At 41.3% G+C, this 15,078-nt stretch overlaps 1 protein-coding gene across 1 annotated transcript in view; it reads left to right on the top strand.

Annotated features, from left to right (window-relative positions):
- The window catches only part of SHROOM3 (shroom family member 3), a 516,408-nt gene that overhangs the window by 478,772 nt on the left and 22,558 nt on the right, over positions 1-15,078 (top strand). The window contains exons 6-8 of the mRNA XM_006885301.1: positions 3,022-3,095; positions 8,479-9,390; positions 10,547-11,053. Of these exons, the coding sequence (XP_006885363.1) occupies positions 3,022-3,095; positions 8,479-9,390; positions 10,547-11,053 (1,493 nt within the window). The remainder of the gene's footprint in view (positions 1-3,021; positions 3,096-8,478; positions 9,391-10,546; positions 11,054-15,078) is intronic.

Genomic DNA, 15,078 nt, shown 5'->3' with positions numbered 1-15,078 from the left:
CTAGTTTGTCAATACTTATGCATTCCATTTCTTTTTTTAACAATGTCCATTTTCCTACATTCATACTTTTTATGTTCCACATTCCAGTTATTAGTGGCTGTTTGCAATTATTCCTCATTTTTGTGTTTCCCAGTATGAGGGCTCAGCCTCCAGTGCCAAATCTAATAGTCTTTCTTTTAAAAAAATTTTTTTATTAATTTTAATGAAAGCCTACAGAGACTGAGGATTTCGGTTCATTCGTTGTTGCACTTTTCTCCCTGCCCACCGCTCCCTCTTCTCAATTTGCTCTTCTCTTTGAAAAGTAAAAGAAAAGTTCTTTCATTATTACATAATCCCTTCCCCCAAGTCTACTCTGCTGTGCAGCCTTCATTCTGGATTCCTGTCATGACAATAATACCTAATCACATATCCCTTTTAAACAGTTTTCTCCCTCATCTGTTTCAATGCAGTAAGCATTATTTAACCCATCTTTTTCAGTCTTCCCACAACCCCAGTGTCAGTCATGTTTTATAACAGGGGCACTATGTAGTATTTGTCCTTTTGTGACTGAGATATTTCACTTAGTATAATGTCCTCCAGGGTCACCAATTTTGGATAATATTTCATGAGTTCCTTGTTTTTCAATGCAGCATAGTATTCCATTGTGTGAATATACCACAGCTTCTCTATCCATTTGTTTGTTGATGGGCACTTAGGCTGTTCCAACTCCTTGCTATTGTGAACAAAGCCATGATAAATATGGGTGTGCATCAAATCTAATAATCTTAAGTGTGCTCTGTTCATAGGATATTCAAAGGCACATAGCATTTCACATTTATGGCAATAGTTTTAAAAGAAAATCTACCAAGCTGTTATGCAAAATTAAGAGGCATGGACATCAGGCAGTAATGAATGTTGAGGTCCCTCAGTCCATAGCCACGAGTAGTCCCCAATCACCAGTAAGTCCCAAGGTATACATAGAAAAGCAGTTCAAATTGCATAGGGAAAGGGAGTGTGGTCTCCTTGAGCCATTAGGGTACCAGGCAGAGTGGAGGAAGGTCTAGAATAGGGCTGAAAGAGTCAGAATACTGCCTTGTGGGTTCAGGGTACCCACAAGGAACTTGGGCTAGGCAACAGCAGCTAGTGTTCTGAAGATGGACCACTGTCCAGGTCAAGGAGTATGCCTACCTCCACATGTTGACTCCTGCTCCCTAACCTAGAGAGGCAGAGGACTGGACTAGGCAGTGATCACAAGGAGCCCTTAAATATGGCACTTGTATGCCTGGGGCATGAGCGACATCCCCCTCTCCCCCAATTAATTGTCACCTGTGCAGCCCTTTACACTTCCTGGATGCCCTTTCTTGTCTTACAAAGGCAAGGACAGGGCAGGCTACCTGGGTATGGATTATTAAGTCATTGTAGCAGCTGCTGTTTCATAGCTGCTGGTGGATTCAAACTGTCAAACAGACAGAGCCTTTGCATTATTGTTAGGTGCTGTTGAATTGTCTGCTACTCATAAAATCCCTATGAAGTTGTCAGCCTCCAGAGCACCGCTCAAATGACAAAAGGAATATAAAATACTACTGTAATTCCAGGCAGATTATTTGTGGATTGCAAATTAATTGGCAGAGTGTCTGGCACACAGTAATTCCCCAGTAATAGGTAGCTAAGGCGATCCAGTGATTTACACGTTGTATTTCTAACTGAAAGGTTGGCATTTGGACTCTACGTCAGAAGAAAAATGGGCAGTCTTCTCCCACTAAGATTTAAAGCCTTAGAAAGTGGATGGATTGCTGTGAGTCTGAGTAGACTCAAAGGCAGTGTGGTTTTAATTATAATTACAGTTAACAAGTGTTCTATCTTCTGTTGGTTCTTTTTTTTTTTTTTTAAACTTATTGTACTTCTGCTCTTTGGGGCAGGAGTTTGATGTGAGAAGCATGCTAATCTTTGGACAAGAGTGCATGATGAAGTAAAATGCTACTCGTAAGTTTGCTGTGGTTGTGTATCATTGAGTCGGAGCTGACCCTTAGCTGACCCTCTAATAGGTCTTCAGAGGCAGTAATCACACGGGAGGGGATTGTCCAACCTTCTCCTGCAGAGCAACTGGTGGATGCAAATTGTGTGCCTTTGGGATTGCAGCAAGGATTCTTACCACAAGAACTTTATTTTTCTACTTTCTACCTGCCTCCTATTATGAATGATTGTCGTTAAATAGCAGTGTCACTGCTTTCCTTATGGATTTGATCATATGGCTCAAATTTTATTATTGGAAACTGACCTTCACATCTAGATGATTTATATGCTTATAAATAAACATGCAAGCAAATAAAATCAATCTCAAAAAAATCATCAGTTATTGATTATCATGTGCAGGTTCAGTGGTATTCCCAGAGAGAATTCATTTCAAACTAATAACACATCCCTTTTATATCTTCTATAATTACAATATAGAAGACTGAGATTCTTTTTCAAAATTTGATATACTCTCTTTTCGAAGCTCTCTCCCATATTTTCCAATTGACATTTCAAAAGCTGGTCACTTTGAATTCATTGTCATCATCATATTTCAATTATAACAGTTGCTTTGGAGATAATCGTTACCTGACATCTCTTAGGACACCTTGCTAGGGGAGGCACCTAGTGAGATAGACCATGATATAAATCTTGACTCTGCTGTCTGTTACTCTCTGAGGTTAGGAATCCTCTCTGTGGCTTTGAGGAAGGTACAGAGAGTACTAACATGGTGCTGAAGCTCTGGTGGCTTTGTAGTAAGGAATTACTCTGTCAACCCAAAGGTACTAGCTGGAACCACCAGCTGCTTTGTGGGAGAAAGTTGGGTTGTCTCCTCCTATGCGGTTTACTACCTCTGAAAACCCACTGGAGGGTCAGCTATAAGTCAGTTCATACTTGATGGTACACAACAACCACTGTCTGGCAATAGTAGATAGTCTTTAAATGTTTTTTCCTTTGTACCTTTTTCCTCTTGGTAAATTTAAATACCTATTTGCTTATAGTAATGATGTCCCTTTCTTCTGTTTCAAGGATATGCTTTTGGAGGACAATGGTAGCTTTGGTATTGTGAAGGATCCTTGCTCCTTGGCTGGCCCTGGATCTAGGTATGTGTTGGCATTTATGATGCCTTCTGCTTGATGAATCCTGCTAAAGTTAAACAATTCCTTTTTCTCTCCATATGGTAATGGAATGTAGGATTGTAATGTTTCATATTGTTACAAGCTGCCTTTTTCAATTTGTTGGTAATGGAGAAATTTTTTTTTTCTAATTTTTAAATGACTTTTCCTAAGAATGGCCTTATTTCAGAACTGGTTTCAAGTATGTACTACTTAAGGATATGAGTTGCCTTCTAAAGGCTGCTTTTTCAGACACACGTCTTATGGCTCTTACACATACTGCCTCTCTAGTGTGGCTGATCTGTTCCAGTTCTGGCTCAATTGCTGGAGAAAGAATGAGCATTTCATATAAATTATTTCACAGAGGAGGACAAACTCAGTGGGAGCACCTGAAGTAAAAATTAAAATTCAGAATCATAATCTCTAGATACTTAAATATGGAAAATCACTCTTTAAAAATACTATTAAAATAATATGACATAGGTGGAGAATCATTATGGACAACTTTCCAGAACTTGAAATTTTGAACTGTTTAGTTGTCTAATCTTTACAAACATGGAGTGTAATCAGTCAAACTTTCCACAGTGGATTTTGCCTGAACACCATGGCTGTAGCATCATATCGTACCATCATACATGATTGTTGTTGTTAATGAAAATTTTAGATGACTTATCATACTGTATGTGGTCTGTTAGACTACTCTTAAGTTCTTGTTATTAAACATGGTAATACTTTTTTAAACTAGCTATTTTAATTTCTCTTATATTTACTCTTGTTATTATTTCTGTCTATTCACTATCAGTGAGTCAAGTTAACACACTGTCACTTAGATACTGTCTGTGTGGTCAGGAAATGGGTATTAAGTTACCAAGTTTACTGCCAAGAGCAGCCTTTATGGTTATTCTTCATGCCTCAGCCATGATTCATTTGATCCCTGTGCTAATGCTGTAGCAGTACCTAACATGAAGAAATAGTCAAGGTGAGGCTGAGAGCTTTGATCTATTTGGGTGCTTTCATTAAAAGCTAGAATCAAGGGAAAAGAAGCGTTGGTATGAGATCAGAGGTTTGAGTACTTGCTCTCTCTACAGTCAGTTCTGGAGTCCTTGAATTCCTTGAAACATATAAAGAGATTTTTGAGGAACCTCTCACACATTTTATAAAATGAGTTGCAACAATTTTTATTTTGCTCTATTGAGCTTTGGAACAACCAAAAGAGTTACTAAGGAGAAGCATTCTCAGCCAGAGTAACCATTTTACTACAAGGAGGAAGAAAACCCAGCAAACCTACTGTCATCAAGTCAGAACCAACTAATAGCTGGCCCAGAAGTGGGTTTGAAGAGAATGTAAATCACACGTGGAAAGAGATTGCCTTTCACAGAGTAGCTGGTAGATTTAACTGCCTGCTTTTAGGTCGGCAGCACAGCTTCTAACCCACTAGGTCACCACCAGAGATCCTTTAACTTAATAATATAACAGTTTTACTATAATTCTTGTCAATTAAGGAACTGAACTATGCTATGCATGTAAAACAAAGAAAGTTCATCTTGGTTTTCAAGTGTTGCTACACCAAAAGTATCTCTTAAGTCTGCTGACTTCAACAAACTGTAATTTATCTTCTTATGGAAATTTAGACATCTGAATTTAGGCACCATCTTTCAACGAAGGCTTTTCTTTTTGTTCTGTCACTTTATTTTCTATTTCTTGGCTCCTTAATGATCTCATATAGTATGGCTTCTCTGTTCCCCTCACATGTTTAATCTGCTCCTTTTAAGTCTCAAAGAGATTGATTGACTCAAGACATATCCTTCAGCTGGATTGGCATGGTGACTGCTGTAATTGGCTCTGTTGTGTCGGGAGTGTGAGGATGGCATGGGACAGAACAGGGTTCAGATCTTTTGTTCATAAGGTCGCTGTGAATGGTACTCACTCTACAGCACCTAACAACCAAACAATCCATAAGAGTGGGGTGGAGCCATAATTCATGATGCATCTCCTCAAAGTTTATTTGACTTGCTCTTTAAAAGATAACTGTTCATTATTTTACTTTATGTTAATGATAGCTTTAAATAAATTCTCAGGACATATGTATAATAAATAAAATGGGTTTATCTGAATTTGCCATTGAAATATCAGGTTCCAATTTATTCCATGCACCCTTAGCAACCAAATGGTTAACTGTTTGTGCTTCCTAGGCAAATCCTCTTAAAGTATGCTAAGTTTTAAAATCATTTGCCTCCTACGGACTGAAGAGCAGGTGGGCAGAAGAGATAGCATTCATTCACAGACATTTAAAGAGAGGGCACTTTGTGTCACCCCTGGGGATACTACAAAGGATTGAGATGTGGAATGTTCTCCTGCCTCCATCCTCTGATATTCACATTTAGGAAGCTACCTAGAAGAGTATTGGTGAGGGTTCTGGTAAAGAAACAGTCCCTGAATGAAAAACATCTTTGATAGGAGGGCTGGATGGCAGCTGAGAGAGTTGTGGACCCATTGGTAAATCATCTGTATTTACAATAAAGAACAAATGAAGGTCTGAGAGGCACTCGTTGGATTGCCATCTTCTCGCCCTACGCTGGCCTGTCGTCCCCTAGCGCTCCTGTGACTGTGACAGGCTCTGTGCTCTTGCTCTGACCCAGGAGGGTGCCACAGCTGCCTTTTAGAAGTGGGGGTCTGTGAAACAAAAAGTGCCAGTCAGGAAACTACAAAGGCAGAATTTACAAATGACACTGGAGCTGCTGGAGGTGTTTAACTGTTACGTTTGCCTAGTAGGCTGACCCCACTGCAGTCTTGTTTTCTTTGCATTGTTCTCCTTTTTTGCTTTTGGAACTACAGAAATATTAAAAATTGTTGCGTTTTTCCCTTGGAATCTACAGGGCAGTTATTTAAATCACCATGCAGAGTATTTATTCATTACTGTTAATCTTTTGTTCCAGGGTTAACTGCTTATTAGCCCCTTGGGCAAGACTCTCCCCTTCCTTATATTTTTCCTTTTAAGAAAAACACTAGGAGGCTGAAAGAAAGTTGTAAATAAAATCTTCAAATTCAGCAGCTCAAGCAAAGGCTTTCCAAACAGACCACCTCCTGGAGATCACATGGGAGAGGAATGAGACAGTGTTCTTTTTACTCAGAGCAAGTAAGCCAAGAGCTCTTTCCCAGAGAAGTCCTAAAAGAAACTCGAAAAGATGTCTCTGATTGTTTCCTTTTATACCTTAAAGCCATGCCTCAAAACAAGGTTCTTGGTTTGCAAATTCTTTCCTTCGGCTCCTTATGTAAAGATTGTTATGTGGCATGTTCACAGTGACCCTATGAACAAAGGCTCTCGTCTCTGACACAACTGACTCCATTGCCACAGTCACTGAGTCAGTCCATTTGGGTCTTTCTCTCCTGTGCTAACTCCTACCCTTCCAAGTATGATATTCTTCTCCAAGGACCTATCCCTCTTGGCAACATGCCCAACGTACGTGAGACAGAGTTTCAAAAGCCTTGCCTCCAAGGAGCAACCTGGTTTCGCCCTTTCTAGGACATATCTTTTGTTCTCCTGGCAGTTCATAGTATGTTTAACACTCCTTTCTAGCCTCAAAATAAAAAAAGTATTGACTCTTTCTGTCATCTTTAATCATTGTCCAGTTCTCAGATGCATAGCAAACAATTGAGAATGCCATGGCCTGGATCAGGCACTCCTTAGTCTCCAGACTGACATTATTGCTCTTTAGCATTATGGAGAGGTCCTTGACAGCAGATTTTCCCAACACAGCTTTTGATTTCCTAACTGTTAGTGCCAACAGTGGTGATTGTGGATCTGCAAGATGAAATCGTTAACCACCTCCATCTTCATTTACTATGATATTGTCACTTGGCCCAGTAGTGAGGATCTTTGTTTTCTTGATGATGAGGTTGGCTGTTCTAAACCATGTAGGTGGACACTTGTAAGAAGGACCTGGTCATCTGCTTCTGTAAAGATAGTTTTGATGTTCTTGTTGTTGATTGCCTTCTAGTCGAGCACAACTCATAGCGACTCTATGAACCAAAGGCCTGATGCCCCTCTACAACTGTCAACATTTATCAAAGTTCATAGTTTCTGGAGGCATGTTGTTTAGGAAGTAGATGACACTCCGGCTTCCTACTTTCCTTTCTTTCAGTAAAGATTACAGCCCGAAAACCCTGTAAAAGAAGTCTGTGAGTTGGACACTGTAAATTGCAAGTGCCTTGCTAGCAGTGAGTCTGGTCTTCAAAAGCTGCCTTATGAGGATCCTGTAAATAGGAAGTAGAAGGCTTGAGACTCCTTCATTGCCTCTGAGTCAGAACTGACTCATAGCTGACCCTCCAGTGGCTTTAAAAACTGTAAATTGTACAGATGGACGTTGCCCTCGTGGATTCAGAGCAGCTGGTGAATTCAAACTTCCAGAAAGGAGCTGCGTTTTTGTTAAAAGTCCCTATGGATTAATAGAACTTTGAGGAACGGATGTTGTTGCCATTGTTAAGGTGCCATTGAGTTGAGAACAACTCATAATGACCCTTTGAACCCTGTGTCATCCTGTGCCATCCTCATCATCTCTGACACACGTGAGCCCATTGCTGCAATCACTGTGTCACCCCATCTCATTGAGGGTTTTCTCTTTCAATGACCTTCCACCTTTCCAAGCATGATGTCCGTTTTTAAGGAATAGCTCTACTAGCAACATGCCCAAAGTATGTGAGATGAAGCTTTTCCATCCTTGCCTCCAAGGAGCTCTCTGGTTGCGCTTTCCCCAAGACATCCGTTTATTCTTCTGGCTGACCATGGAATATGCAGCTGGCTTCTCCGACAGCACAACTCAAAGGCCTCGCTGCTGTTTCTGTCATCCTTATTCATTGTCGGGCTCTCAAACGTACAGCGAGTGATTGCAAAGTCTGTGGCTTGAATCAGGTGCGCCTGAGTATTGGGCTGTTAACACCAGAGCTGTTCAGGGTTTTAGAGAGATCACTGACAGCCAACTTTCCCAAAGCTGTACATCTCTAGCCTTCCTGACTGCGGGTACTAAGTGTGTTGTATGGATCCAAGCAAGATGAAATCATTGTCAGTTTTCTCTTCATCTGTCATGTGTTGCCCATTGGTCCAGTGGTGAGGATTTTTGTCTTGATAATCCATATTGAAGCATTACCTTAGGGGAGGGAGGAAATAAGGGAGATTAAAATCAAAGGAGATTGTTTTCATTCTAGGTGTTCCATGTGACCTTTTCTGTATCACATTTTGCCTGTCCAGTGCTTTGTTTGAGGAACGAAATGGTCCTTGTTCCCATCTTGTATTTCTAATCTATATATTGTCTATTGGCTCAGTGTTTGCCTCTTTCTTCAGACCTGTGACTCTCATTTTTGTATCCTGCTTCAGGTCACTCAGCTGTCCGGACAGAGGCCACGAAGAGATGCCGTCACTTATTCACCAGCCTAGCCCTCGCTGGGGTGGTGCAGGCTGTAGAATAGTTGGTGGTCCCCCAGTTCCCAGTGAATGTCCTGCAACCTTGGACTCTCAGAGGCAAGCCAACAGGACACCTGGCCCCAGGCCACTGCCAGCAGGAACACCTGGCCATCTTACAGATACCAGGATGGGAACCATGACCCCAGTCAGCTCTGCTGTGCCTTCCACTTTGACCTCCAGCCACTGCTCACAGGGTGCTCCCGACCAGCAGGCTGGGAGGGATGGTCAGGCAGGGCGACAGCCTCTTCCACCCTTCTTCACCTCTTCAGTAACCCCCAGAAACAACGGTCCCAGTGTGACCCAGCCTCCCAGTCCACAGGGCCCTGAATCCACCAGCCTAGAGAATGGAGTAGAGGAAGGGATGAGGAAGAAGACCTCACTGCCTCAGAGGCCTCCTGCCCCTCGAGTGAAATGGGCCCACACAGTCCGAGAGAACAGTGTTCCTGAGGAGTCCCTGTCACCTGAGTTTGTAAACCTGAAGCACTATAAAAGCCAGCAGAGTCTTCCAAGTTCAAGCAGCACTTCTGACCCAGACACGCCCGTTGAGGCCTCAAGCACTCCAGGGAGGATCTCCCTCCGAATATCCGAGTCTGTCCTGCAGTCCTCCCCACCACCCCGGGATGATTATGAAGATGAGGTGTTTGTAAAGGACTTGAAACCCAGTGCCACTTCCAGCCCCACATTTGAGGCTCTTCCCCCTCCCCCACCTCCACCGCTGAACCTGGAAGCCCCAGGAAACAGCTTGGATGACTTTCCTCCACCGCCTCCCCAAGCTGTGTTCGAGGCCCACCTGGACAGTGAGGCCTGTGAGGATCCTCATACCAGGTGAGGTAGCGGACTCCGGACTGGGCAGCCTCATTAATAGATAGTTTTCAAGCACCAGGCTTCCCAAATGATTCCTTTTTGACCCAAAAAAGTTCATGAAACCGACCAAACTTATTTATCTTAGGTGATCATCATACTAATAGTTATGAATACTTAAGAGTAAGAGTAATGAAAAGCCAAGAGCCCAAGAAACAAATTTCCTATACAGACATGAGAAGGTCAGGGAGTTCAGCTTAGGGGCATCCCTCCTTCCCACCTAAGCTCTTTGTTAAGAAGAAAGAGGAAGGTGTTTAAGAGATAAAAATACCACTCCTTCACTGGGAGATATGAAGCTAGGGAATGTGGCTTATACTTGAGTGTATGTGGATGGTAAATACATGACCTTGAGGCTGAATCATGGCTGACCCTCCACTGGGTTCCCGAGGTTATAAATCACACAGGACAAAATCAACAGTCTTTTCCCCACAAAGCCACTGATGGATTCGAACCACTGGAGAGTTATGGCCTTTGGAGTAGCATTGCAGCTTCCTACAGACTGTACCACCAGGGCCACCTCCTAGCAATAAGGGCATGAATAATCAGCTTCTATTTCCAGAATTACCCAATGTGTACAGAAAGGAATAAAATCTAATTTTAGTGATGTTTAGGGGAAAATTCTTGTAAGAAGCTAGGAGAATGAAGAAGAAACTTTTTCCTGGCACTTACTGACTAGGACAACTAATTTATCGCACCACCCAAGAAATAATCAGATTTCCTGTTGCACACCTTTGTGGAGAGTGACTTCTAGATACTGCAAGAGGGACTTGCTACCAAAGCCCTCTGTTTACATAGACTTTTTTAGAAAGTGGAGATCTAAGAACACCTTTCACCAAAATTGTAAGCCCTCTGAATCCTCTTTAGAAATAACATAATCTGCTAGGCTCTGGAGAAGACCCTTTAGGACCTTGTAGTTGTTTGGGAAATAATAACCTCTGAGATAGGACTAATCTTGCACTCAATATGGAAAACTTCTGCCTCAGAAATTTGTATGCATTTTTAAATTATTTTTAATATTATATTAATATTAGTATATTATTTAAATTATCAATATCAATATAAATATATTAATACTTATATTTATTATAATATGTTAATATTATTTTTATTCCCTCAGCAGCTCTAGCAGTTTTTCCAAGTTATTGAATGTGCGAGAAAGACCAGTCTCTGGGCCCTCCCATTTGGTTGGTAGCCAGCTCCTGGCTCCTAGACCTGAAGCTTCTCTCAAGGCTTCAGAGGCCAGTGAGGCCAGCGTGCCCTCTGTCGTGGACAACCAGCTCCAACTGGCAGGATCTCTTAGCAAACAGCCAGGCCCCGGGCAGCCACCTCCTATCTGGACCCAAAGCGTCATCCATGATCCAGTCAGTGAAACTCAGGGTTTGGAAAACAAAGTCAGTCCTGATCCTCAGAAGAATTCGGAAGACATCAGAACAGAGGCTCTGGCCAAGGAAATCGTCCACCAGGACAAATCTCTGGCAGACATTTTGGACCCAGACTCCCGGATGAAGACAACTATGGACCTGATGGAAGGATTGTTTCCCCGAGATGGAAACTTGATGAAGGAAAATGGCGTAAAGAGGAAGGCCATGGAAAGAGCTGTTGGTTTCCCTGGATGTGAAGGCAAGAGGTAAGCCTAGATTCCTGGTCATGTTCCCAAAGGGACTGTGTACAGAGCTCATTTCCTTGAGGACAGTGTCAGCCTAGGACTACTTCATCTGGTATTACCTTGCTTGCATAGATCCTGACGCAGGAGTGACATTCCACATCAGCCTTAAGGGAATGACTCTAAATTAGGAAGCAGGACATGAGACAGACTGGCCGCAACTTACCACGCACTTATCCAACAATAACAGTAATAATGGTAATGATGATAATTATTGCCATTAATTCCTATTGTTCATATTCTATGTTTCAAGCACTGTATCTATGTCTTTCTGTAAGTTCTATCTCGTTTAATCTTCATAAGAGCCATCTGGAGTAGCTGCCAATAACATCTCTGCTTTCTAAATGCGAAAGTCAAAACACAAAGAGAAGTTAAGGATTATGCCGATGACAGTGGTAAGGAATAACACTGTCAATTCAAAATCTACCAGCTGCTCCACTTCCCCCCACCCCCCATATGATTTACTACCTCCGAAAACCCACTGGAGGGTCAGCTGTGAGTCAGTTCTGACTCAGGGGTACATAACAATCACAATATGCTCAGCCAAGGCCATTTAACACACCTGAATATAACATAGGCTCCCTGACCCTGTGTCTGTGACCTTAATGATTAGATAGTGCTGCCTCCCCTATCTCTGCCACCTCCACCATTATGGAAATATCTACTTTCTCAAAGAGTTACCCTTGCAGAAAACCCTAAAAGGTTCTTAGACAGGAGCAAGTGCAAATAGTGTGTCAGGTGTCGCCGTGGCTGAGGGGAAAGGTTAAGAACAAGAGCAGTAGGAATAGATTTGCCTACTACACTGACATTCATTCAGATTTCAGCAGTCTTTGGTTTTCACTCTTGTTATTTTTCCTGAATTATTGCACTGTTCTCGTGTATGTTTATTCATAGAAGAAAACCATGAGAAAGATTTGGAATGGTTTATATTTTCTCTTTAATTTTCTTTGAAAACTGGATTGACAGACAGAGATTCAGTGGTCAGTGGCTTTCAAATTAAAGAAAAACAGCATTTTATCCAAATTTAAGCTTATGCTTTAGGAGGTTCCAGCTAATCCTGGTCAACGCCTGAAAAGAGATAGGTGAGTACTGGTGTAGCTTCACCTTTTAGACTTTGGACATGTAACTAAGCGAGGCCATTCCATGGAAAGGGGCCTTATGCTTGGCAGGATGAAGGGTCAGTGAAGGAGAGGAAGACCCCAGCTGGATGGATTGACCCAGTGACCACAGCAGTAGGCTTAAGTATATCAGAGATGATGAGGATGGCACAGGATAAGGCAGAGTTCAGGTCGGCTCTTCATAGGATTGCTAGGAGTCATACACAACTTGTTGGCACCTATAAAATAACAACAAAATGAAGTCTTTATAAGCTATTTGATATATTAATCAGAGACTCTGCTGGTGATGACAGGCCTTAACAATTACCTTCTTTTTCCAGTGAAGAAATAGACAAGTGAAGCGACTTACCATAGCTCATGTGTTAAGCAAACAAACCAAGCAACTAACTAACTACAGTGTTCAGGGCAAACCCCTGGATACCACAGGAAGCTCAAAGATGAGTTTTTGTGGGCATACTGGTTAATTCACCATGGATAATCAAAGTATTCTCTAAGTATTAGCTGGGGAAAGGCAAAAGCAATTGACAAGCACATTGTAAGGAAAGCAATTCCTAGCATTATTCACAGCATGCCTGTCTCTCAGGCAGTTAAGGAGACGGCCAGATAACTTTTGCAGCACTGATGCTGAGCTGTCATGATGGCATACGCCATCTTCTGGCAAACGTAAGTATTGTCCTGTTGTGTGCGAGACTTTCGGCAAACCAGGGTGGGATTCAGTTAAGCAAATACCAGAGAAGCCTGTTTCTAATGTAATAAATAGATCTAAAAGAAAGTACGTACATTTACATAAGATACATACTCCATACTTACCAGAAACATTTTTTCAGTCTAGTTTAAAAGAAAATCATGCTGAAGTTCTGTTAAAGGTGATGGAACAATTTGGAAGCAGATGGTTGTTGCACAGCCTGATTATTGTCAGTTTGTTGTTATTGTGTACCATCGAGTTGGAACGGACTCTAGCTGACCTTCTGTCAAGTTTTCAGAGGGAGTTAATACACTGGAGGAAACTGCCCAGCCTTTTCTCACAGAGCAGCTGATGGCCTTGAACCATGTGCCTTTAGGATTGTAGTGCAGCTTCCTTCCACTAGTCCTTCAGAGCTCCCTATTACTGCCAATTATGTCATCAAATTGTCTGTGAAAGAAATGATAATATAGCAAAATGTTTGACAAATAAGACAGATTAGAGCCATCTAGGCAGAAATCTTTAACAGGCGATGCCCAGGCCTTTGGAGTCACTGGTAGCTCAAACAGCCAACCTGTTGGTTACAGTGTGGAATAGTTTAAATACTTCTCCAATAGTATCTAATTTAGCTTATAGAATCATTTATCAGCAGTAGAATCTTAAATATTATCTGAAAGAAAAGCAGCCTTATTACAGTAAAACAGACACTAGAGTTCAGATTTCTTGTTTGGATCTCCAGTTTGAAATCTCCCTGCTGTAGTCAAGGTGTAGACTTTACATCTTGTATTAGTTCTGTTTGACCAGCAAACTCCGATATTCCCAGACTTATATGAGGCTTACTAGAGGAAGAGAATTTATAGATGTATAAGCAGCAGTATAGTAGGCAGCAGAGAGATTGATAACCATGGAAGATTGGGAAATAATTAACCTAAAGCCTGAAATATCTAGCAATTTGAAAATACTTGCACACTGAATCATTGCTCCACATTGCCTTTCTATGAAATAATCTCTATTGTTCTTATATTTATCGTAAAAGCAGGCCTGAAATGATTCATTATGACTTGATCTTCAGCTCAGCATTTGCATGTTCACCCTAGATATTATAAATGCAGAATTAGAATATTTTTAACAAGGTTTGTAGGTGATTCTTAAAGTGTTTCCAAGCCCTGCTATTTATAAGAAGCAAGTGTATACAGGCAAATCCATAGTCGTGACACCAGCTCTCCTCAGTCTTGATCCTGCTCTGAAAGGATGAAAAATAACTAGAATTCCTAAGAGGAGACAAATGAGAGTTGTCTTGTTAGATTTGCTACAGACAGAGCTGGTGTAATTTTGGTGAAATACCAAATGCGCTAGATTCTGGAAGGGAAGAGAGATTTTCATACAGAAAGGATAGGATTACATATGAGCCACAAATCAACTTTTCATAATGTTAGTTAATTTATATTTCATTACAGATTTTCAGCACAAATAAAGTGTATATGCCGACTTTATTTTCAGAGAAAGTGCTTGTCATTCTCTTCTTCAAACATTCTTATTTGCTTAACCATAAACTGGAACTTTGTCAATTATAAGCATTCTTTCTGAGAACAGAATTTATTATCAGAGTTGGTGGGTGCAGGATACACACAGGGGAAGAAAAAGGATACGGGGCAAAGGAAGTTTACATCCAAACCACTGTCACTCACAGGTGACTCCCATTCTCCTCTTCTGATCGTGAATCTCCTTAGAGATGCATTGACCACTGCTGTAAGAGTGCTTTCTTCTGCACAAACATGCTTTATGGGTGCTTTTCTTCTGCACTTGCTCTATCATGGACAGACACTCTACATCACCATGCTGTAGCTCAGTGCTTTGCTTCTGTGATCCTCTGTAGAGTAAGACCACATTTGGAAGAACAACTTGACATTTCCAAAAGACTTAGCCAACACATGAAATTAGTCTTTTTCAAAGACATAAGGTTTTATGGATTTTTATTTTGTTTTTAAGGCACATAACTCTCTGTATAATCAGTCTAGCCTGAGATAAAGAAGACAGCTAAAATCCAATAAATGCTATTAGGTACCTAACTAAGAATATCAAAAATAGGAGACATTGAATGAAAGAAAATATCTTTCCAGAGATTTTATTGTTGTTTTGGGGAGGGTTTTTGGATGGATGGGTGTGTGTGTGTGTGTGTGTGTGTGTGT

This window comes from Elephantulus edwardii, unplaced genomic scaffold, assembly GCF_000299155.1.
Source record: "Elephantulus edwardii isolate Elephantulus edwardi_28Jun2011 unplaced genomic scaffold, EleEdw1.0 scaffold00042, whole genome shotgun sequence".
NCBI classification, from domain to species: Eukaryota; Metazoa; Chordata; class Mammalia; order Macroscelidea; family Macroscelididae; genus Elephantulus; species Elephantulus edwardii.
This window is presented reverse-complemented; position numbering and strand designations above follow the sequence as displayed.